The 25,374-nt window shown below is 38.2% G+C and overlaps 1 protein-coding gene across 2 annotated transcripts; it reads right to left on the minus strand.

Moving 5' to 3' along the window:
* LOC109824694 (transcription factor bHLH137-like) lies at window positions 3,252–5,814 on the minus strand. 2 transcript variants are annotated; one of them, XM_020391335.1, is made up of 8 exons: window positions 5,457–5,814; window positions 5,177–5,365; window positions 5,025–5,090; window positions 4,857–4,925; window positions 4,683–4,766; window positions 4,239–4,370; window positions 3,655–3,742; window positions 3,252–3,536 (listed from the first exon to the last, which is right to left on the minus strand). In XM_020391335.1, the coding sequence occupies exons 1-7, from the start codon at window positions 5,676–5,678 to the stop codon at window positions 3,662–3,664; spliced, it is 843 nt and encodes a 280-aa protein (XP_020246924.1). In that variant the 5' UTR covers window positions 5,679–5,814; the 3' UTR covers window positions 3,252–3,536; window positions 3,655–3,661. The 2 variants fall into 2 exon arrangements, with proteins under 2 accessions (XP_020246924.1, XP_020246925.1); XM_020391336.1 differs by having other exon boundaries at window positions 3,655–3,747.

A 25,374-nucleotide genomic window follows, 5' to 3' on the forward strand; every position in this document is an offset into this window, starting at 1 on the left:
ATTTTAGATCTGGTGGAGCTGCTTCAGATTTTGGGTTACGTCAGATATTTGGTTGTCCAACATTTGGTCATAATCCGATTGCACATTTAAGATTTAGAGGCTCGTTTGGTTATCAGTTAGGAGACTAATTTGGTTCTGAGCAGGTATGTCACTTTTGACTCTCGGTAGGTGGAGAGTGTTGATTAAATCCTTGGGATATCGTAGCGGATGGAGGGTGATGCTACCTTACGTTGGGTGAAGATTACTCCACATACTCCAGATCATTCTACATCATTTGGGATTCCAGCTGAGGTGACACAGTTTGGGGATCATGGTGATTTGGATGCAGATGATGAGTTGGTTGATTCGAGTGTATCTGGTGGACATAGTTTGGATTTGGATATGGCTGTTGGTTCATCTCAGGTGAAGATGTTTGGATTGTTTCACTTTGGAGCCATTAGGAGAGCTATCAGACGCAGATTTGGTGATGACGTTGGAGAAGGGTTGCGAACTCTTCTATTGGATTGAGGGCCTTTGGAGGCCATTGGGGGAACTATGTGAAGGCTTGATTCCTTAGGCAAGAGGATAAGTAAGCAGTCGTTTATGATGCAGTCGATTTGGTGAGTAGATACCAACTTTTGGAGAGTGGTCACATTCTCGTTTGGGTCTCGACTTGTTGTGGATTGAGTCCGTTGTTATGATTTTGTTTCACTTCGTACTGGACGCAACAAGTGAGACATTTGTTTGGTGTTGGTGTCGGCTCAGTTTTGTCACCAAGATTGATAATTGTTGGATAGCAGGTTCCTAATATGTTTCCTAATTTATTTTAGTAACAGGTTATTGAGATTCCTAGTCTGTTTTGGTAACAAGTTATTGGGATTCCTAATCTGTTTTGGTAACAGCTTATTAGGATTCCTAATCTGTTTTGATTTTGGTTTTAGAATTCCTAGTATGCTTTTGGTTTTAGGATTTCTATATATATAGGAACACGTTTTAGGTTTGGGGAGCATCGAAGGGGATATTTGGAGCACAGAAAAGAGGTATTTTATGGAGCTATTGGTTAGGGTTTTGTTTGGAAAGAATTAGAGCTTTGTTGGTGAGATTAATTGGTGAGTTTGTGTGATTTTATAATCTCAGTTTGTACTCTTCTTCTCTATTAGTGAAAACATCATCCCCTTATTGCCTCGTGGGCGTAGGCAACTTGTTGAACCACGTTAAAATTGGTTGTTTGAGTTTGTGTCATTATTTTGCATTGTTTGGCATTCTCTCGACGTCTGTTTGATTTGGTCTCTCGAAGCACATCGTTTTGGGTTTGGCTTCCGCCACGCACAACATAAACATTATCTATTTGTTAGAGATCAGTCTATCAATGACAAAAGTCCATGAGGTTCACTGGAACCGAATGACGAGTCCTTTCCGTCTGCATCAAGGTTTTACATCCATGGACGTTGCTTCAATTAGGACTTCGACCCATTAAATTCACATCCTTTCATTTGCAGCAATAATTTGTAGCCATTAAATCAAGATATAAGGATGTGTTTAGATTATTAGAAGCGCGGAGAATCAAACGAACAGGTTAATGGTATGTTATTTCACATCCTTTGCACGGGTTGCTTGCAAAAAAGAAAATTCTGAAAATGTAGGCAAAGAGAGGCCAAACTTTGTCAAATTGCACTCTTACCCAACACTCTATTTTGGTACTTAAATGCTGTGAGGAGAACCGTCTAATTTTAACCAATCAGATCTATCCAATGGCTAAAAAGTTAGGTGCACAAGAGGTGCTATCTGCTTTAAGTAAATAGTAACTTAACTATGTACACGTACAATAGACAGAAGATTTACCAGAGGTGAAAGGGAAAAAGGGAGCACATTTCATTTCAACATGGCCAGCGATCTTCTCATCTTTACACGGTACTACATCTCAAGGCACTGTCTCCTCCTCTCTCCTCTCCCGTTCACTACGAAAAATTACCATACTACTGAGCTAGCTAATTAGTAATCTTTTCCTAATAATGAAATAGAGTTCCACTGGTTCAATGGTCCAACAACTACGTACCAACTTTTGGAGAGTGGTCACATTCTCGTTTGGGTCTCGACTTGTTGTGGATTGAGTCCGTTGTTATGATTTTGTTTCACTTCGTACTGGACGCAACAAGTGAGACATTTGTTTGGTGTTGGTGTCGGCTCAGTTTTGTCACCAAGATTGATAATTGTTGGATAGCAGGTTCCTAATATGTTTCCTAATTTATTTTAGTAACAGGTTATTGAGATTCCTAGTCTGTTTTGGTAACAAGTTATTGGGATTCCTAATCTGTTTTGGTAACAGCTTATTAGGATTCCTAATCTGTTTTGATTTTGGTTTTAGAATTCCTAGTATGCTTTTGGTTTTAGGATTTCTATATATATAGGAACACGTTTTAGGTTTGGGGAGCATCGAAGGGGATATTTGGAGCACAGAAAAGAGGTATTTTATGGAGCTATTGGTTAGGGTTTTGTTTGGAAAGAATTAGAGCTTTGTTGGTGAGATTAATTGGTGAGTTTGTGTGATTTTATAATCTCAGTTTGTACTCTTCTTCTCTATTAGTGAAAACATCATCCCCTTATTGCCTCGTGGGCGTAGGCAACTTGTTGAACCACGTTAAAATTGGTTGTTTGAGTTTGTGTCATTATTTTGCATTGTTTGGCATTCTCTCGACGTCTGTTTGATTTGGTCTCTCGAAGCACATCGTTTTGGGTTTGGCTTCCGCCACGCACAACATAAACATTATCTATTTGTTAGAGATCAGTCTATCAATGACAAAAGTCCATGAGGTTCACTGGAACCGAATGACGAGTCCTTTCCGTCTGCATCAAGGTTTTACATCCATGGACGTTGCTTCAATTAGGACTTCGACCCATTAAATTCACATCCTTTCATTTGCAGCAATAATTTGTAGCCATTAAATCAAGATATAAGGATGTGTTTAGATTATTAGAAGCGCGGAGAATCAAACGAACAGGTTAATGGTATGTTATTTCACATCCTTTGCACGGGTTGCTTGCAAAAAAGAAAATTCTGAAAATGTAGGCAAAGAGAGGCCAAACTTTGTCAAATTGCACTCTTACCCAACACTCTATTTTGGTACTTAAATGCTGTGAGGAGAACCGTCTAATTTTAACCAATCAGATCTATCCAATGGCTAAAAAGTTAGGTGCACAAGAGGTGCTATCTGCTTTAAGTAAATAGTAACTTAACTATGTACACGTACAATAGACAGAAGATTTACCAGAGGTGAAAGGGAAAAAGGGAGCACATTTCATTTCAACATGGCCAGCGATCTTCTCATCTTTACACGGTACTACATCTCAAGGCACTGTCTCCTCCTCTCTCCTCTCCCGTTCACTACGAAAAATTACCATACTACTGAGCTAGCTAATTAGTAATCTTTTCCTAATAATGAAATAGAGTTCCACTGGTTCAATGGTCCAACAACTACGTACAAGGGGATCCCCACAATTTAATTTTTGGCTTTTATTTGGCCTAGCTCATCAATGCACTCTCTCTATTGGTCACAAGCCTGCGAAAAAAAAAACAAATAAATTATAAACAAAAAAAGTAAAAAGTTTTATATAAAATACTAGAAGTACTTAGAAGTTTGTAATCATTTGAAGCTAGCATTTGGTCTGAATACTCACCAGATGTTTAATTGTGAGGCTCCCAAGTTATTTCCCCTACTGGAAAGAGCACATGTTGTTGAGCTCCACTTGCATTAGAAAACTCCCACTGTCCTGAAAAAAAAATATATAGGATGTTGATAATTCTTTAATTGTTGGATAAATTTAAAAAAAAAACAATAAAACGTAATTTCAGATATACCCCTTTTTACTAGGAGGGTATAGCCAGTTATATATATATAGCCTCTAAACTATTTTCTTAACGCTTACCCCTGAATTCCACACCTGTTTGGGTGAGATTTTACGTCAGAATTACGCAATGATAAATTATATTTTACTAATTGATAAATTACAATTAGGTACCCTGAGAACTTTGTATATTTACACGAGCGGGTGACGTAAAGCATCATGAATAACATCGAGATTAATACTGATTGTATATATATACATGAGTAATCTCAAGAAAGAAAAAGTAATTAGGCATCAGGGTCACCCGCATGGTTAATAATCAACAATCTCAAAGTTACGTGTAGGTATGTAAATACTAATAAAAATGATCTATGGATTTATCTGCAATTATGATCTTCAAAATATGAAATATAAACCTGAGAGATCAAGGTATTTGGTGGCCCTTGCCCATGAAGAGGAAAAGGAGCTGCAGGGTTCATCACTTGCAGTTGGCTGTTTGCTGCTCTCTCAAATGCTGTGGACATTTGTTGTGATGTGCTCCCCATTTCCTAGAGAGTAAATTTAAGGTCATCAACATCAAACACAAATGTTAATTTTGGATCATGCTACACTATATTAATATCTGAGATGTTATTGCTTTGCTAGCTTTTGTTCTGAGCAAAGTGACATTTGCAATCGTTGAGATATAAAATTACAGTTTAACAATTACGAGTTACTTCATGGGATGTATTAAAAAAAAAATCATTTATGGAACAGTAAATTACATTTTAACGTTTGCTTTTGTTCTATGATTGACTACATTATGCTAAAACACATGGTACTTCGTGCGGTAGGGGATTTGTGCCCATAAATAAATATACCTCTTGTTGACTCATGAAGGCCTCATAGCCCACACCGGCGTCATACAAAATGGGACTGACTGAAGCAAGCTTCATTGAGAGAAACTTCAAAGAAAGCAAGCAAAAAAAGTTCCCTTAGACAAAAAAGTTCCATTGAGAGAAAGGAAGCAAGCGACACAGAACTTTGTATCCTACCTCAACTTGGTTTTGCAAGGATTGAACATAGTTGATAATCTCATCCAAAACAAGGGCCTTCCCCATAACCTAACCAAAAACCAAACTTATTAACTTCTTCTTTTTCTTCATTTTCCTTTTTAATTCAATTTGTTGAATTCACATCGCAATAAATGGGGAAGAACTCACCTTATCACATCCGGGGACGAGGCCTTGCAATTTCTTCATCCTCTCACTTATCCTCTCCCTTCTCACCTAAAAATGTCCACGCACAATAACCATGATTATTGTTTTATTTTTTTATTTCACTGTTTTAATTTTAGATTTGTTAGGTTAATTACCCTCTCAGCTAAGCTGTGGCTATCAGTTGCCTGGCCTCTCCTAGCCCTCACATGAATGTATCCCGAAGGTGGCTCACAATTTGTCGCGTTTGAAGCCTTCGAATCCTTAGCTTTGCTCTTCTCCTCCTCTAATTCTCCCTTCAATGCTCCGTTAGTCTTCTTTCTCTTACTCTTATTTACCTTAGCACCCTTTCAAAATTTGCAAACCACCTCAAACATAATTAAACATGAAAAGAGAAAACTCTAAAATTATGTAAGCGTTTATTATGTGAGTTTTTACCTCGGGTTGGCAAGAGGTTAAGCAACTACCATCACACTTCTTCCTCTTCTTCGCTAGAGAGGTTGACGAGGATTCTTGCATAGCTTCGGATGAGTTGTGGCTAGTGAAGCAAGAAGATGAGGCATTACTATGCTCTCCTCCATTTTGGTGATGAGGGAGGAGAGACATCTCGATAGGGTCTAGGTAGAAAGGATGGTGTTGTTGATATAAGAAGGCTTCCATTGTTATATGATGAATGATGAAGAGGGGAAATTTTTTTTTTTTTTGGGATGGAATAGCTAGAGATGAAAAAGCTAATGAAAAGATGAAGGGATATGAATAGAGAATCACAATATTGAAGGGCAATGTGGGTCTTTGTGGCAGGGTTGCTCCTGGTTTATATAAAAGCTAGAGAGAGGGAGAGGGGAGAGAGATGATAAGACCAGTCAAACATGCACATATCTTCCTAATAGAAAATAAGAAAAAGACAACAACCTTTAGAAGCTCATGTGTAAGAAATTATGTAAGTGTTGTTTGACACCGGATAAAGTGAGGAGTTAAGGATAACAGTTAATTAACCCAACTTAACTAGACAAATATGAAAAGTTTCCACAGGCAATTTGACAAATATATAAGAAATAGAAAGGGTTATGATAAATACTCTTCTAGATGAATTAAATTGAGTTAAACCTCTCAAGCTAAGGTATTTAATAATCCATCTCCATAGACTAATTAAATTAGGTACATCTTTCTCCTTATTTAATTAATCTGTTTTTCCAAAAACCTTTGCGAAAAGAGACGATAAATTAAAAGGAATAAAAAGGGATATATATACTTGCCCTGCCATTGATCTTAAACCAGTGAAATTAGTCTTCAAAATTAGGTATTTGACAGTAGACGTAGGTGTAAGGAATAAAAGTTAAAACATCAGTATAAACAAAATATTAAATCAGTAAAAACAATACAGTAATGTTGAATGCAATCCACAACGTTAAAGTTCTCACTCTCCCTCATCGAGGACTCCGTGGATTTTTGATACAATGATAGATCTCTGTGTCTTTAGTATTTGTTTGTTAGTGATACGAGTGGGGTCAGATGAGAGGCAGGTGTATTTAATCAGTAACACTGCTTAGGTATTCATAGCTAAGGACTTTTTTAAACCATTGCAGAGACGAAGTCAGAACTGATATGAGTTCAGAGCGTAGTACTCACATTTGGTTTTTTGCGGAAGGCAAGCCTAGATTTTGGGGCTAAAGGTTTTTTTTTTTTTTTTTTTTTCCTTCTAGCTTTTCTTTCTTGTTTTGTTTTCAGATTGGTGGATGTTGTTGACGCTGGTGCATGCGAGGTAACTTTTTGTGGATATTGGCTTAGGGCTCTGTTAAAAGTTATGAATCCAAGTGCAGTGATGAGAACATGTGAGTTTGTGCAGGATCTTAGGAGGGAAATTGCGAGTGACAAGACAGTTCAAATATAGGAAGAGGGTGACAAATATAGTAATAAATGAAATCCTCTTGTTTACGGGTGGGTCATATTGTATTTTTATGGCATTTATGTATGAATGGGCTTTCAGGGTTTCGATCTCAAGGTTGGATAAATAAATACGTACCCTCTTTGGCTTGCTGACGGGGAGAACACGCTGTAGATGAGTTCCACGACTGTTGGACGGTAAGAAGCACAAGCAGGCCGTATTTCTCATTCCTTGGTTTAGGGTCAGATATATTATGTATGAAATCACATTTTTTCCCCTCCAAGACTGAGTCAACTAAACCTATTGTTGGTTCAGTTTGCCATCAATGGATTCATGAAATTCTCTCTAGATTGTGAGATATTAAACTTTGTGTCGATTATTTTTGCTATGTTTAGTAACGACATATGAGTCGACAGTTTTGATTAGGAAATGAACTCGATTTGATTTCAGATTTGATTGATTAGTTAGCTTAACTATATGGAGTCCTTGCGGCAACTCAGGAGGTCACATATCAAAGCCATTTCGATCCCAATGAGAGAGTGATGAAGATAATAATGGCAATTTTCCATATTTGTTATTTGACTTGCTTTTATTTTAGTTTTGGATAAGAAAGATTTGGCAAGTTTGACCAGATCTTAATTTAGTTTTAATTGTGAGAGATTTGAGGGATTTTCTATTTTGGTAGGATTTTAATTTTTAATTTTTAATTTTTAATTTTGAATTTTTAATTTTGAATTTTGGGTCAAATTTGGTAGTAGAGTCAGTTGTGGCAATTTGAGTGATTTGAGGGATTTCAGAATCTGTAATTTTTTCTCTTTAAAAGACTGCTGTGAAAAACACCCTATTGACACTAGGAAAGTACCCTAGAGGGGGGTGAATAGGGTTTATGCTAATCTAATCTGATTTTATGCCAAATTAAAAACTAATTAATAAATATATCCTAGCAAATAAGATATGAACAATATATGTCCAATGATATACAAATAACACAAGGGTAAAATAAACACAAACAATATAGTGGATAAAATAAGCAATGAGAGAATGACAATAAAGATGAACAAAGATATAAGTACGCCAAACCAAACTCAAACAAGTAAAATAATCACGGAGTTCGGACCTTCTGTCCTACGTCTTGGCTCCCCACTCCCGGGGAGAAATCCACTATCACATCGGGTTTTCAACGCTCACCCGAATAATGTTTACACCACACAATATCGGTTTTCAACGCTCACCGATCAACGTTCACAATGTAACTACACAAATACCACCTCAAATATTGGCCTCTTACGTGTCTCCCTCAAGTGTTAGGAATTATAACCTACCTCTAGGCATTACCACCTACCCCACTCCTCTTAGGACCGACCACGTCTATCACCTCTACACTCCTCTTGGTGTATTTGTGCAATATAATGTGAACCTCACAACATAGCTCAACAATAAATGAATATTTTCTATACAAGGTGAGAACTCAATTAAGCACAACTCAAAGTTACAATCTCTCACAACCCTAATTATACTATGTATAAAAATACTTAAGCTCAATGTGGGTGTGTGTAACAATGAGAATAAAATCAAAACTAAACTCAAATAAATTCTAGCTTATGGAAATAAAAATCAAACATATAAATAGCTAGATAAGAGTTTAGAAAAACTTCTCTAGATGATGAGAGAGAGAGAGAGAGAGAGAAGAGTTGAATGCTCAAACACCAATGGATGATCTCCTCAAGCTCTTGTGAAAATTTCTTCACAAACTAAACTCTTAAACACACTTTAAAACAAACTAAACTCTTGAAACTTGTTTTTAAAACTTCTTGATTAATTTCAGAAGTTAGAGGGCATGGGGTATATATAGGATCATAAGACAACGCCTAAAATCCAAGAAATCCCAGCAAAAAGACAAAATAACGGAAACATGAAAATCTAGAAAAACAAGTCGTTATGCCATCGGTCGACTGATCAGTCGACTGATGAGCTGACCATTACAAGCCAGCAACACATTATCAGTCGACTGATAAACTCGTCAGTCGACCAATGACCTCGTCAGTCGACTGATCAGTCGACTAAGTAAGAAACAGAAACTTTTGCTTATTCCAGACGATTTCTTCTGTCGACTGAACACGTGTATCAGTCGACTGATAACGTGTTATCAACCTATTATGAATAGTAAAACTGAATTTCAAACCTCTTTAAAAATAGCAAATAAATTCAGAAAAATGTTTGGGAAATGATTATAAACATGAAAATGAACATGTTACAAAAACTGGTTTTGAAAAAGCATCTTTCATTTGTAAAATATCATCATTTTGTAAATATGTTCAAAACATGAAAATGAACATCACTTGTTTTTTATATTTTAGCTAAACCATATTTTGAAACTTTACAAAATGATTTTACAGACTTAATAAAAGATGTATATAATGATTGTTAAGTCCATAAACAAATAACTCAACAAATTTTTACAAAAATGCATGTTTTGCAAACTTTCAAAGCAATAAACATGATTTTATTGAACTATATAAACTTGATATTGATGAAATCATATATAAGTATATAAACATGAAATACGTGTGTGTGTGTGTATATGAGCTTAAAGTATCTGCACACAAGTATAAATCTCCTAAACTAAATTACACAAGCTTGATAAAGGTCTTCAATAAGCACGACTTGGTAAACTTTCGGATGAAGTTTGAACTTGAATCTTGAACTTGAATTGTATTGCTTCACTCCACTATTCCGCCAATCTCCATTGGATATGATCATGAATACTTGATTCCATCCATCCTCCAACGGATTATTTACCTAGAATAAATAAAAAAACACAAATACTAGACAAACAACATTAGTTGTAAATTATTTGCTAAAACATCATCAAAACAAAAAGGCCAACATGCTGTAATCAGATTTTTAAGGAGGATTTGGAATCAATAAAAATTTTTGTTAACTCATTATTGGTGTGAAGCCTCGGGTGTGAAATCCTAGGCCAATGGATGTGAAACCCTAGGTCGACTCCCCTGGTTCCTCTTCCACAAACATCTGCCACCCTCCCCTGTATCTTCTTCGTTTTCCCAAACAACCGCCCCCACTCTTCTCCTCCTCCAGCAGCCTCCGTCGTTGCTTCCTCCCCTACTCCCTTCCATTTCGGGTAGCCCCGCCAACCACCCCCCACTTCGAACAGTCCCGATGAACTTACTCCTGCTCTCCTCCACCTCGAGCAGCCACTCTTTCTTCCTCCACAAACCGCCATATCCACCTCAAACAGCCGTCACTGTCATCTCACCCGTGTCAACTCGTCGACCACGTTCTCTCGTCACCCACATCGCTAGTTTACATGTTGACCCATCACCCTCGTCGTCGCTCAGATTCGTCGTCGTCGTTATCACTCAATTCACCGCCGTTGTCATCGATCATTCAACGATGTTGTCGTCGCTCAGTTCGTCGCCGCGTCATCATCTAGTTTGACGTGCGCACCACCTCCATAGGTTCCTCACGTCGAGCATGTTCAGGCCGACGAAGGTTTTTTCTCTCTCTATTTTTCTGTTAATCTCATTTTGTTAGTTAATTGCATGAGTATTTTATCTCTAAACTCTTATCATATATCCACTGCTTAGATTATATTTGTGAGTTGAGAGTAATTGAGCATGTGACTGTTAAAATTTGATATTGATTGTAGAACTTGTGCATGATAATGAATATTGCAATTAAATTGATTGAGATGGGAATTATTCATAATTATTTGATGCAAACTTTGTTAAACCCATCTGTCATATTAGTTGTTTTGAATTTAATTCCTGCCAAAGATCATGAAATTTGGTGAAACGATGTGTTATTTAAATTAAATCGCTTATTCTGATAGACCCCCTAACAGACTTTCAAAACGTAGCCAACGAGAGTACCCAAAAACGTAGCCAACGATGTGTTATTTAAATTAAATCGCCATAGTGGAGGAAGCTACAAGTGTCTGTTTGATACTTTTCCATGATATATCTCTTCCTACTAACATAAAAATGTAGTTTGATGTAGATTTTATGCTATCTTGGCAACCAGTAAAATCAAAATCAGAGTACCCAATGACCTCCAATTGTTCTGAATTTTTGTATGTGAGCATATAATCTTTTATTTTCTAAAGATACTCTATAACCCCTTTTGACTGCTATCTAATGATCCATACCACAATTGCTTAAGTGTCTGCCTAACATATTAACAATGTATGCAATATCCGGACGCGTACAAACCTGAGCATACATTAGACTTTCTACAGCCGAAGCATAACGAATCTTCTGCATTTTCTGAATTTTAAGGTTACTTTTAGGGCACTGATTAAGACTAAACTTGTCTCCTTTAGCAACAGTGGTGTCATTTGGTCTGCAATCTTACATACCAAACCTTTTGAGTATTTTATTGATATAGCTCTTTTGTGATAATTGAAGTATATTTCGAGAACGATCTCGATGTATTTGTTCCTAATATAAAAGAGGCGTCTCCAAGATCTTTCATCTCAAAATTCTTTGAAAGAAATCTCTTGGCTTCGTCCAGTGACTTAGATTTTTAATGACTGAGATATATGTAACCATAATGTGAGTAATCGTCTATGAATAATATAAAATATTATTGACCATTCCACGATACCGTAGGGAATGTCCGGTAAATATCTGTATGTATCAATTCTAAGACTTCTGAAAATCTATTGGCACATAATCTCTTAACTTTGGTCTATTTTTCCTTGATACATTCAACACTTACGTCAAAATCTGAAAAATCAAGAGAATCCAAAATGCCATCAGGCACAAGACGCTCAACTCTACCTATTGAGATATGACCCAAGCGCTTATGTCATAATATCACTGAATTTTTCTTATTTAATTTACACTTAGTACCACACGATTCTACATGCAAGGTTTCATTATAAGAAGCAATTATATCAAGCAAATACAGGTTGTCATAAGTACTCAAGTAACTAGTTCCTATAGCATTTGAATTAAAATATAAACTGAATTGATTATTTTCAAATAAACAATGATAACCTGATTTGTCCAATACATAAACAAAGACCAAATTTCATCTAAAAGATGGTATTACAAAAGTATCTTTTAAATCCAAATACGAACCAATTCCTAATAGCAACCTAAAGTGCCCAATTACTTTCACATGTACTAATTGTTCATCGCCCACAAATATGTATCTTTTAACATCACTTGGCTTTCGGTAGCTCAGGCAGCCCTGCATAGAAACACTTATGTGAGTAGTAGCACCAGAGTCTAACCACTAAGTATTTCTAGGTACTCAAGCTAAATTAACCTCAGAACAGACCAAAGTAAGGAACATTATACCCTTCTTAGCACGTCTGGCGTGATATTTGGTACAATCATTCTTTACATATCTAGCATTGTTGTAGAAGAAACAACACTGATCATCCTTATGTTATTTCTTCTGAATTGGACCCTTAGCAGCTTCATTATCATTCTTTCTTTTCTTGCCCTAATCCTTAGAGGCATAAGTCATATGAGCACTTTCAGTCTTATCTTACTTCAACATGTCTTCTTCTTGCACACAGTATGAAATAAACTCATTTAGAGTCCATTTCTCCTTTTGGCAGTTGTAACTGACCTTGAACTGATTAAACTGTGCAGGAAGAGACAATAAAACCAGATGCACGAATAACTCATCACAAATATTGAGTTTAAGTACCTTAAGTTTTGAAGCAATATGAGACATTTCCATAATGTACTCCCTGATATTTTCTTTGCCCTTATACTTCATTGAAATCAAGCGAGCTAAAAGTGTGCTTGTTTCTACCTTATCGTTTTTAACAAAATGCTTCTCAATTTCGGTAAGACAATCTTTAGCCTTAGTAATACATTCGGATTCTATGCCCCTGAAGGCTTCCGGAATGCCACACTCAAGGATCATTAGACTCATACGATTTGAACGTTGCCACTTCTTATACTCCTTCTTTGCATCAGGAGTGCTATCCGCATTGAGAGGTTAATGTTGTTTGGTCCTTAATACAAGGTCTAGATCCATGCAGGCAAGAATAATTAGAATATTCTCTTTTCAAACCTTAAAATATGTCCCATTGAGAATGGGAATTGAATTGATGTTAGCAGAAATTGCTGCAACAGATGTATTAGCTAAAATAAACAAAATATTTTCATATTATTAACCATAATTAGTAATCAATAAAATTCAAATAATGACAAATCCCATCTTAAGATATCTAGTTGTTTGTTGGAAAATTTGTAATAAGAAAAATAATGAAAGAAATTTGATTTGTATTCTATTGATCTTGATTATAATTGAATTTCCTGATTACAAAAGAGAGGAGAATTGATCTGGATTCTCCCCTTTGTTTAATTTTGGGTTCTTCACGGTGACGATGGAGTGCCTCTCTCGAATGCTCGCGTCGAGTTTGCTCTTCATTGACGATCTGAACATCTTGATTCACTGGAACATGGTCTTCTCCTCACGATTTGACGTTGTGGAGAACTTGCGTGGCAAGTTTTAGAACTCTGGACAAATTGATAACTCTGAACGAGTTTGGAACTCTATGAAAGAGTTGATTTAACCGAAAATCGGTCTGACAAGCCAAGGCCGAAGGCTTCAAGGAACTTTTTCGCTGTAGGAAGCTCTAGTAATTCCCCCAAAAAGGTCAGTCGAAGATCTCTTCTTTGCTGCCAATTCTCAGGTCCAAAAATCCAGCTGAAGGATGAAGGATCTTCTTTGCTGCCAAGCCCAAGGATGAAAAAGAAGGCTAAATCCAAGAGCCAAATCTCCAGCCCAAAAAATTTCACCACAACTCAATTGAGTTTTCCACTATTTATAGAGGATTAAGGGGTATAACCGTTCCCTTAATTCGCTCCTAAGTGGGGCTGAATGGGGTGTAACCGCCCCCTTAAACAGCTCCCCAAATCGTGGGGAAAACGGTTTAGAAACCGTTCAGTTCGTGCTTTGAACGAGTCAAACGTTAAAAAATAGCGTTCAGGGCCGAACTCTGCGTTTTTAGACTAAAAACGCAGAGTTGGGCCTATTTTGGTGGCTGAACGCACAAGTCGCACTGCATTGTAAATCTAAAACGTAGTGTTGGGACGCAGAGATGAACTCTGTGTTTTAGACCTGAGACGCAGAATTGGGACGTAGAGATGAACTTTGCGTTTTAGACCTGAGACGCAGAGTTGGGACGCAGAGATGAACTCTGTGTTTTAGACCTAAGACGCAGAGTTGGGCTCTTCATGAACTCTGTGTTTTGGACCTGAGACGCAGAGTTGGGCTCTGCATGAACTCTGCATTTTGAGTCCACGAACTTTGCGTTTTGACTCTGGAATGCAGCCACGACCTCTGCGTTTTAATCTCAAATGCGGTCACGACCTCTGTGTTTTGAGTTTAGAACGCCGGCATGACCTCTGTGTTTTGAATATTGGATGCAAAGGTAAGCCTCAGGTAGGCTCGGCGAGCTTCAGGCAGTCCAATGTTCAGGCAAAGTGCAGTCTCACAGACAGACTTCAGAACATAACTTGTTATGAAGAACAGGTCATAACTTTCAAACCGTAAGTCGGAATGGGAGGAATTATATATGAAAATCGACTATCTCAACGAGATGGAGCCGACCAAACCTACCCTATAGGGTTTGGTTTGCTTCCTCCGTTTTGCCAAATTCCTTCTGGTTTGAGAGATATCTACGTTTTAATATGAAGAGACCGTCAATTTATAGTCTCTTTTGCTAGAGCGTTGCAAAGATCGTCACCTTGTAACCTTCGTCTTGGCCCCTTAAAAATATGAGAGTCATCAGATTGTAACTCCCGATATTGATTGTGAAGGCTGTTGAATTAGAACTTTCATTAGTTGTTGTGAAGATCGTCAGATTGTAACCTTCTACGTGAAGGTCTTCAAATTATAGCCTTCTGAAAGTCGTCAGATTGTAACTTCCATCATCGGTGTTTGATGGGGATAAGCTATCTGTAGTGATTTTTAGACAGCCTATAGAACCCCCTCCAAAGTTTTTAAAAATTCGCGGTTGACTGGGACGAATTTTCAGAATACTTTGGATCTCAACTCTGATCTTGGAGCTATTGATTTCTTGTCATAAGGAGTTATTCTTTGCACCCGCTTCGAAGGCATCTTGGTTGAAGGGGTTTTCCATGCAGAACTTGTGTGATGATGAGCTTCAAATAGAAACTGTAGCGATGGTACAAGCTACTCATGAGCAGAAGCTATCAAACATCACGTCACGGCTCACCTCCATTCAGCTGATGGGCCCGCAAACATTCATAGGATTTTTGGTAAACCCTCAGCCATCAATAGATTTGATAAGCCTTTACCGACTACCGTTTGATTCGGGCTAGCATGTGAATTATTTGAATCAGTTTCACATGTAACGTTGTGCTAAGAGAATGAACCCTCTTAGACTTGATGCTATGATTTTGAATACATAGACTTTGTCATTTTTACGAAAAAAGACTAACCGGCGACGCGTGTTAGGCATAGACTTATCTCTAATTAGGGATCGAGATAAAGTCCCCCATGTATGTGAGGCATGGATTTTGATGCTCTTTTCACGGTGAAAGACTAACCGACAACACGTGTTAGGCGTAGACTTATCTCTAATTAGGGATCGAGATAAAGTTCCCCATGCATGTGAGGCATAGATTTTGATGCTCTTTTCATGGCAAAAGACTAACCGGCAACACGTGTTAGGCGTAGACTTATCTCTAATTAGGGATCGAGATAAAATCCCCCATGCGTGTAATGCATGGATTTTGGCGTTATTAATAACGGCCTGCTACGATATTGAATACGTAGGCTTTGCCATTATTACGGGAGGCTGCCCGACAACATGTATTAGATGCAGACTTATCTCTAATTAGGGATCGAGATAAAGTTCCCCATGTGTGTAAGGCATGGATTTTTGGTGCTACGATGTTTGAATACATAGACTTTACCGCTGTTTCTTCCCTGTTACTTGAAACACTAAAAGAAAGTTGGAAGAGCCAGATGTGTAATATTAACTTGGCATAAATTTTTACTTAGAGTGAAATTCAGAAACTTTCTTTATTATCACTGGGATAATTCCAAAAAATCTTTAATCCGCTAGGGATTTTATAATGAAAAATTCCTATTCTTGTTGAAAAAGGATTAACAAGTTCAGGGGGGGTTTGACTGTTAGAGGTGTGATGTTAACCTAACAGTATTTTATGGACCTATCGCTCTATTGAAGAGAGTTGATAAGTTGAATTGGTCGTCAGATGTGTGATGTTAACTTGACGGGTTTGTGGACCTATCGCTCTATTGAAGAGAGTCGATAAGTTGATTGCCAGAGGTTTGGTATTAACTTAACAGGAATTTGTTACGATCGGGGAAACTTTGTGAACTTATCATCCTATTGAAGAGAGGCGATAAGTTAATTATCAGAGGTTTGGTATTAACGTGACAGGATTTGTGTTGCGATTGGAGCAATTTTGTGGACTTAGAGGATTGATAAGTGAATTTGTCAAAGGTGTGATATTAACGTGACATGATTTGTGTTGCGATTGGGGCAACTTTATGGACTTATCATCCTATTAAAGATGATTGATAAGTAAATTTGTCAAAGGTGTGATATTAACATGATAAGATATGTGTTGCGATTGGAGCAATTTTGTGAACTTATCATCCTATTGAAGAGGATTGATAAGTAAATTTTTCGAAGGTGTGATATTAACATGATAGGAATAATATTATGATCGGGGTAATTTTGAGGACTTATCATCCTATTGACGAGGATTGATAAGTTGATTTGTCAGAGGTGTGGTGTTAACGTGACAGGAATTTGTGTACTTGTGACTTGCACAAGATTTTGGGAATTAACGTTTCGCTGGGGAGAATTGCTAAGTGAGTTTATCACCAGAAGCCATGAGTTTTAATGCTTGTGATCTGAATAAGATTTTGAAGACTTAGTGTCTTGCAGGGGAAGATTACGATTTGAGTAATTTTGAGGACCTATCATCCTATTAACAAGGATTGATAAGTTGATTGTCAGAGGTGTATTGTTAACGTGACAAATTGGGAGTGATGCAAGCTGCATTCATACTATGTGGGGGTGATGATCGTCAGAAGTATAATGTTAACTTGACGATGTGAAAGATTCGTTACTCTTAATCAAATGGCTTCCAAGTAACCAACCCCCATTCTTGATTAAGACTTATCAGGGGAATAAAAATAGATAGACATGGCACATCGTCTTGTGAGGCACTATCCATGAAGTCAGAATAGAGGCACATTACTTGGTAGGCCATTATATGATGAGTTTGACTATCAGAGGTAACTGTTAACGTGATAGTTTTGGTGGACCCGCCATCCTATTGAAGAAGCTTGGCAAATTGATGGACTATCAGAGGTAATCATTAACGTGATAGTTTTGGTGGACTCGCCATCCTGCTTGAAGAGGATTGGTAAGGGAATTTGGAGAAAATGGACTATCAGAAGTGTACTGTTAACTTGATAGTTTTGGCGAATTTCGTGGTTGACAGAGGTATTTTATTGAATGTGATAACTCAGAAATTTATTATTCATGATCTAATGAACTACAAATAAACCAACCCTCAGTCTTGAACAAGTACAAGGAAAAAAGGGTAGACATGGCATATCGCCTAGTGGGCCACTATCTAACGAGTTTGACTATCAGAGATAACTGTTAACATGATAGTTGTTGGACCCGTCATCTGACTTCAGTAGCCGTAGTATCTTTCCCTTCTGACTGAGAAGATTGGGCTTGGTCTGATTGCTCAAGTTAATCTTGCCTACTTCTCTCTTCAGCTTTGATCCTGACAATAATCTTTTGAGCTTGTTCGCCTTGAGAGATTAGTTGTCTCCAGGAACGGTATTCTGCAACTCCTATTTGGGCTAGGAGATCGGTTTGCAAGTTGTGTCGACAGGTCTTCACCAGTGTAGACTGTGTTATACCTGTCGGACATCGGAGAGCCATATTTCGAAACCTTTTGACGAAGGCTTTGACGGACTCCCTCTTCTTCTGCTTAGTGGCGAGAAGGGTATGGATGGAGACTTCTGTATCCTCTTTAAAGAATCTTGACAGGAAAAGTCTCTCTAGATCTTCCCACTTTTGGATACATCCGGAAGGTAGTTTTCTGAACCATTCAAAGGCAACTCTCTTGAGGGTGCCAATGAACAATCGAGCCAGTATGGCGTCATTTGATATCATATTCCCAGTCTGTGACTTGAAATGATAGATATGTTGGGTCGGTGATCCCGTACCGTTAAAAGTTTATAGCGTCGGGACTTCGAATTTTAGAGGATAAGGGGTTGCATCCCATTCGGCAGGATAGGGCCTGGTAACTCCCTCATCTTGGAGCTCGCTTCTGTTAGCAATGGCTTTGAGGCGGGCTTCCAATTCTTCCATTTTGGCAGACTAGAGATTCTGATCGTTCTCCATCTCTCTTCCTTCATCAGAGGAAGATTTTAGGTTGTGGGCTTCTTGATCAGAAGCAGCACCATCAACTACTTTTTTCTTTCCTTTGCTTGTGTGAAGTCGGGATGAAGACGTTTTTCCTCTTCGGGAGGATTCTTGCCTAGGTGGCGAATCTGTCTTCTGAGATTTGGCCTTGTCTGCGATGATTTGATTCATTAGGGCTAAAAGTTCGTTGATGGCCTCCTGCTGAGATTTGATCATGGCCTCCTGCTCATCAAGTCTCTTCACGAGATCTTCATGGTTTCCCGTCATATAAACGGAGCTCTCATGTTCAACAAAGGAACTTGACGATTGAGACTCCGCAATGGCTGAGTGTTCATCCTCGGAATTGGTTCCTCTGGCTAAACTCTGATAGTTGACAGGGGGAACGGTTCCTATTTGAGTCCGAGTGCATTGGTAGATTCCTTCAAACTCGTTAGCGATTTCTCTGAGGATCGGCGAACGACTTGTTTCAGAGTCATCGGAACTAGGACCTGAGGCTTTCCCTCTGCCGATCACATTGATAGTGACCCCAGGATATTCGGTCTTTGGAGACTTCTTCTTGTGCGAATATCGTCGTTGGTTGGGCAAGGCAACATTCATTAATTGGACGAACACCAACGTTTTGGCCGCATATGAGCAGCACTGACACCTCGAGAGGATCGTAGGAATCAATTGTTCACATTAGAATGAACGAATGACTTGTTGCATCGGTCTTTCTCTCGATATAAACTCTCTCAAGTCTGTTGTAAAGACTCGAGAATTACTCACTGATCGTGAGGTTTTGATTGGAACCCTCAGTCTATGATTGGATAGGACTGGCTCTTGGTGAACATGGATCTTGAATCCACGTTGATCTTTTTGAACACGACGAATCGCATCGTGTTCTGAAGAAGAAACACGAGGGTCGTGTTCTCTTTTACTAATGCTAGACCGAAGTCTGTGTTTTGTTGATGAAACGCGCCTTTGTCGGTTGCGTTTTTGTCGGTTAACGCAGTTCGTAAGTCTGCGTTTTGGATCTTGAACGCACTCCTGAGAGTTGCGTTTTTGTTCTGGGACACACTCCTAAGAGTTGTGTTCTGTCAAATCAATGCAGTTTTGAGGTCTGTGTTTTGATGTTGGGACGCGCCTCTGAGGGTTGTGTTTTATTTGGGAAACACAGCCCTTCCCTAAGGGCTGCGTTTATCTTGGCTTATGCAGAGCTCGTGTTTAGGCTCACAAACGCAGAGCTCACGTTGATTGGAGGGTCAGCTTTGTTGGAATTATGCCAAAGCTAAGTCTTCTCCTTTAGAGAGGGGACTGTATGAACAGTACAACCCCCAGGGGAGATAGTCTTTAGATGAGTCGGTCAAAACTGAAGCTTTAGTCTCCTTATAAACTTTATGGATCTTGCGTATAGCCTTGGGGCTAAGGGGTCCGGAGGAGAGGGCCTTCTCAAACTTGGCTTGATCAAACTCTACCACAAGAGTTTCGACCGTTGTTCCAGCGAGGTTAACGTTGGATTGCACCACCACTTCTTCGTCAGAGAAACTTCTCCCCAGCGGAGTCGCCATATTTTGTTTGTTGGAAAATTTGTAATAAGAAAAATAATAAAAGAAATTTGATTTGTCTTCTCTCGATCTCGATTACAATTGAATTTCCTGATTACAAAAAAGATGAGAATTGATCTGGATTCTCCCTTTTGTTTAATTCTGGTTTCTTCACGGTGGCGATGGAGTGCCTCTCTCGAATGCTCGCGTCGAGTTTGCTCTTCGTTGACGATCCAAACGTCTTGATTCACTGGAACATGGTCTTCTCCTCACGATTTGATGTTGTGGAGAACTTGCGTGGTAAGTTTTAAAACTCTGGACGAGTTGATAACTCTGAACGAGTTTGAAACTCTTTGAAAGAGTTAATTTAACCAAAAACCGGTCTGACAAGCCAAGGCCGAAGGCTTCAAGGAACTTTTTCGCTGCAGGAAGCTCCAGTAATTCCCCCAAAAAGGTCAGCGGAAGATCTCTTCTTTGCTGCTAATTCTCAGGTCCAAAAAGCCAGCAAAAGGATGAAGGATCTTCTTTGCTGCCAAGCCCAAGGATGAAAAAGAAGGCTGAATCCAAGAGCCAAATCTCCAGCCCAAAAAATTCCACCACAACGCAATTGAGTTTCTCACTATTTATAGGGGATTAAGTGGTATAACCGTCTCATTAATTCGCTCCTAAGTGGGACTGAATGGGGTGTAACTGCTCCCTTAAATAGCTCCCCAAATCGTGGGGAAAACAGTTTAGAAACTATTCAGTTCGTGCTTTGAACGAGCCAAACGCTAAAAAATAGCGTTCAGGGCCCGAACTCTGTGTTTTTAGACTAAAAACGCAAAGTTGAACCTATTTTGGTGGCTGAACGCACAGGCCGCGCTGTGTTGTAAATTTGAAACGTAGAGTTATGACGCAGAGATGAACTCTGCATTTTAAACCTGAGACGCAGAGTTGGGACGCAGAGATGAACTATGCGTTTTAGACCTAAGACGCAGAGTTGGGACGCAGAGATGAACTCTCCGTTTTGGACCTGAGACGCAGAGTTGGGCTTTGCATGAACTCTGTATTTTGGACCTGAGACGCAGAGTTGGGTTCTTCATAAAATCTACGTTTTGAGTCCATGAACTCTGCGTTTTGACTCTGGAATGCAGCCACGACCTCTGCGTTTTGAATCTCAAATGCGGTCACGACCTCTGCGTTTTGACTTTAGAACGCGGGCATGACCTCTGCGTTTTGAATATTGGATGCAGAGGTGAGCCTCAGGCGGGCTCGGCGAGCTTCAGGCAGTCTAATGTTCAGGCAAAGTGTAGTCTCACAGACGGACTTCAGAACATAACTTGCTGCGAAGAACAGGTCATAACTTTTAAACTGTAAGTCGGAATGGGACGAATTATATATAAAAATTAGCTATCTCAACAAGATGGAGCCGACCAAACCTACGCTATAGGGTTCGGTTTACTTCCTCCGTTTCGCCAAATTCCTTTCGGTTTGAGAGATATCTGTATTTTAATATGGAGAGACCGTCAATTTGTTGTCTCTTTTGCTAGAACATTGTAAAGATCGTCACCTTGTAACCTTCGTCTTGGCTCCTTGAAAATATGAGAGTCATCAGATTGTAACTCCCGATATTGATTGTGAAGGCTGTTGAATTAGAGCTTTTATTAGTTGTTATGAAGGTCGTCAGATTGTAACCTTCTACGTGAAGGTCTTCAAATTGTAGCCTTCTGGAAATCGTCAGATTGTAACTTCCATCATCGGTGTTTGATGGGGATAAGCTATCTCTAGTGATTTTTAGACAGCCTACACTAGTACAACATTAATATCAAGTCTTTGGACAGTAATATTAATTACAAGTGATACATTGTTGTAGTGATCAAACACTGACAATAACTCATGTCAAACAATAAAACTATCTTTGGATTGATTCATTATTCACTTGTAAACCTTATAATTATCACACGTTTATCATCGCAGATGTGTATGCAGTCTAAATAAATATTAACCTTCCTTTGAGCCGATTAAATATTTACACGAAAACATACACACAACCATCTAACATTCTTCATGAATAATTTACACAAGAGTTGTTACTTTGGAAACATCTTGTTTCAATTAATCATTTAGAATGAGAGACAAAATTAATACATTATTGTTATATTATTTGAATTAAATAATTGATTAACTACCAAATTAATTCAAATTAAGTATAATTCTGAAATTTATTTGAACAATTCAAATAAATTTCCTTGTTTTAATTAAGTATATAAAAGCCCATAAATTTAAAAGCCTACACTTAATCCACAACTTAATTAAAACAAGCCCAAAGCTTAATAAAGTTATAGGTCCATGATGTAATAGAGGCCTACAGCTTAATAAAGGAATTTATAACTTAATTAGTTACTGACCTAACTATAGACCCATAACCAAATAACTTAAGAGGGCTTCGGCCAGTAAGAAGAAATACATTCATTTCTTCTCAACCGCATCCCAATCCGATGCTCCCCTGAAATTCCCAATGAAGCTCGCCTTCAATTCGAACTCAGAGCTTGCCTGTAATTGAGACCAAGCTCGAGCTCATCTGAAATTGAGATTCAAAAGCTCGCCTGCTTCAACAGATCGAAGCTCGCCTGAATCGAGCCGAAGCTCGCCTTAATCGAGACCAAGAGCTCGCCTGAATCGAGTGTTTGAAGCTCGCCTTCAATTGGGACTCGAGCTCACCTGAGACACGAGCTCGTCTGATTTAGGGCTTGACCTCACCTGCAGAGTTGCCGACAAGCTCGCATACAACAAAAATCAACCTCGCCTGCAAACATTGCTAACAAAACTCGCCTGCAACCAAATTCGACGAAGCTTGCTTGCAATCAACTTCAAGCTCGCCTGCTAGGGTAAGCTCACCCAAAATTTTGTTTTGAACTCACCAGGGGTGAAGGCTCGCCTGCGATTGAGGTAGTCGCCACTGCCTTAACTCCCCTATACAATCACTCATTAGGGTTTCATTCTGAACCACCATCGCCGCTTAAGCTCTCGCACCCTAGGGTTTCCTGATTGCCGTCGCTGCTGTCTTCATTTGATAGCGGGGCCGCCAGCGATCATCGTCGGCGAAGAGCCCAAGTGAACGACGGACAAACCAAAAAATTGTTGAATTTTATTTTGTACTTAATCCCTGAATTATTTTGTACGCGCTCTTAATACATGAAACAATCCAGATTCAACAACCAGAGTTCATAAAAATGATAAAATTGCACACAATTTGGATCAAAAATTTGATCCAGATTGAACAAAATAAGTTTGAATAAAACATGCACGCTACAGTGGAGCATAAGAACTGAATTCAAATTCGTTACTGTTCATGTGCGCAACAGTTCTTAATAAAACAAATTAAGATAAAAAAACCCTAATTTCTTAAACTTAATATTAGATCCCTAAGAATTAATCATGGTGGCTCTAATACCACTTGTCGAACTTAATCGATCTAAAACATATATATGTATGTATGTATATGTATATATATATATATATATATATATATATATATATATATATATATATATATATATATATATATATATATATATATATATATATATACATATACATACATACATATATATGTTTTAGATCGATTAAGTTCGACAAGTGGTATTAGAGCCACCATGATTAATTCTTAGGGATCTAATATTAAGTTTAAGAAATTAGGGTTTTTTTATCTTAATTTGTTTTATTAAGAACTGTTGCGCACATGAACAGTAACGAATTTGAATTCAGTTCTTATGCTCCACTGTAGCGTGCATGTTTTATTCAAACTTATTTTGTTCAATCTGGATCAAATTTTTGATCCAAATTGTGTGCAATTTTATCATTTTTATGAACTCTGGTTGTTGAATCTGGATTGTTTCATGTATTAAGAGCGCGTACAAAATAATTCAGGGATTAAGTACAAAATAAAATTCAACAATTTTTTGGTTTGTCCGTCGTTCACTTGGGCTCTTCGCCGACGATGATCGCTGGCGGCCCCGCTATCAAATGAAGACAGCAGCGACGGCAATCAGGAAACCCTAGGGTGCGAGAGCTTAAGCGGCGATGGTGGTTCAGAATGAAACCCTAATGAGTGATTGTATAGGGGAGTTAAGGCAGTGGCGACTACCTCAATCGCAGGCGAGCCTTCACCCCTGGTGAGTTCAAAACAAAATTTTGGGTGAGCTTACCCTAGCAGGCGAGCTTGAAGTTGATTGCAAGCAAGCTTCGTCGAATTTGGTTGCAGGCGAGTTTTGTTAGCAATGTTTGCAGGCGAGGTTGATTTTTGTTGTATGCGAGCTTGTCGGCAACTCTGCAGGTGAGGTCAAGCCCTAAATCAGACGAGCTCGTGTCTCAGGTGAGCTCGAGTCCCAATTGAAGGCGAGCTTCAAACACTCGATTCAGGCGAGCTCTTGGTCTCGATTAAGGCGAGCTTCGGCTCGATTCAGGCGAGCTTCGATCTGTTGAAGCAGGCGAGCTTTTGAATCTCAATTTCAGATGAGCTCGAGCTTGGTCTCAATTACAGGCAAGCTCTGAGTTCGAATTGAAGGCGAGCTTCATTGGGAATTTCAGGGGAGCATCGGATTGGGATGCGGTTGAGAAGAAATGAATGTATTTCTTCTTACTGGCCGAAGCCCTCTTAAGTTATTTGGTTATGGGTCTATAGTTAGGTCAGTAACTAATTAAGTTATAAATTCCTTTATTAAGCTGTAGGCCTCTATTACATCATGGACCTATAACTTTATTAAGCTTTGGGCTTGTTTTAATTAAGTTGTGGATTAAGTGTAGGCTTTTAAATTTATGGGCTTTTATATACTTAATTAAAACAAGGAAATTTATTTGAATTGTTCAAATAAATTTCAGAATTATACTTAATTTGAATTAATTTGGTAGTTAATCAATTATTTAATTCAAATAATATAACAATAATGTATTAATTTTGTCTCTCATTCTAAATGATTAATTGAAACAAGATGTTTCCAAAGTAACAACTCTTGTGTAAATTATTCATGAAGAATGTTAGATGGTTGTGTGTATGTTTTCGTGTAAATATTTAATCGGCTCAAAGGAAGGTTAATATTTATTTAGACTGCATACACATCTGCGATGATAAACGTGTGATAATTATAAGGTTTACAAGTGAATAATGAATCAATCCAAAGATAGTTTTATTGTTTGACATGAGTTATTGTCAGTGTTTGATCACTACAACAATGTATCACTTGTAATTAATATTACTGTCCAAAGACTTGATATTAATGTTGTACTAGTGTAGGCTGTCTAAAAATCACTCCAGATAGCTGATCCCCATCAAACACCGCTGATGGAAGTTACAATCTGACGATTTCCAGAAGGCTACAATTTGAAGACCTTCACGTAGAACATGTATATATATATACTTGTATATATGTATATATGTATATATACATGTATGTATATATATGTATATATATATATATACATGTATATATACGTATATACATATATATATATATATGTATATATATGTAT

The sequence above is a fragment of the Asparagus officinalis genome, chromosome 9 (genome assembly GCF_001876935.1).
Source record: "Asparagus officinalis chromosome 9, Aspof.V1, whole genome shotgun sequence".
Taxonomy (NCBI): Eukaryota; Viridiplantae; Streptophyta; class Magnoliopsida; order Asparagales; family Asparagaceae; genus Asparagus; species Asparagus officinalis.

Coding starts and splice junctions, on each gene's coding strand:
- LOC109824694 (XM_020391335.1), bottom strand. CDS start 5,678: ATGGAAGCCTTCTTATATCAACAACACCATCCTTTCTACCTAGACCCT. Junction 5,366..5,456: donor TAACCTCTTGCCAACCCGAG/GTAAAAACTCAC, acceptor AAATTTTGAAAG/GGTGCTAAGGTAAATAAGAG. Junction 4,767..4,856: donor CCTTGCAAAACCAAGTTGAG/GTAGGATACAAA, acceptor CTTTCTTTGAAG/TTTCTCTCAATGAAGCTTGC.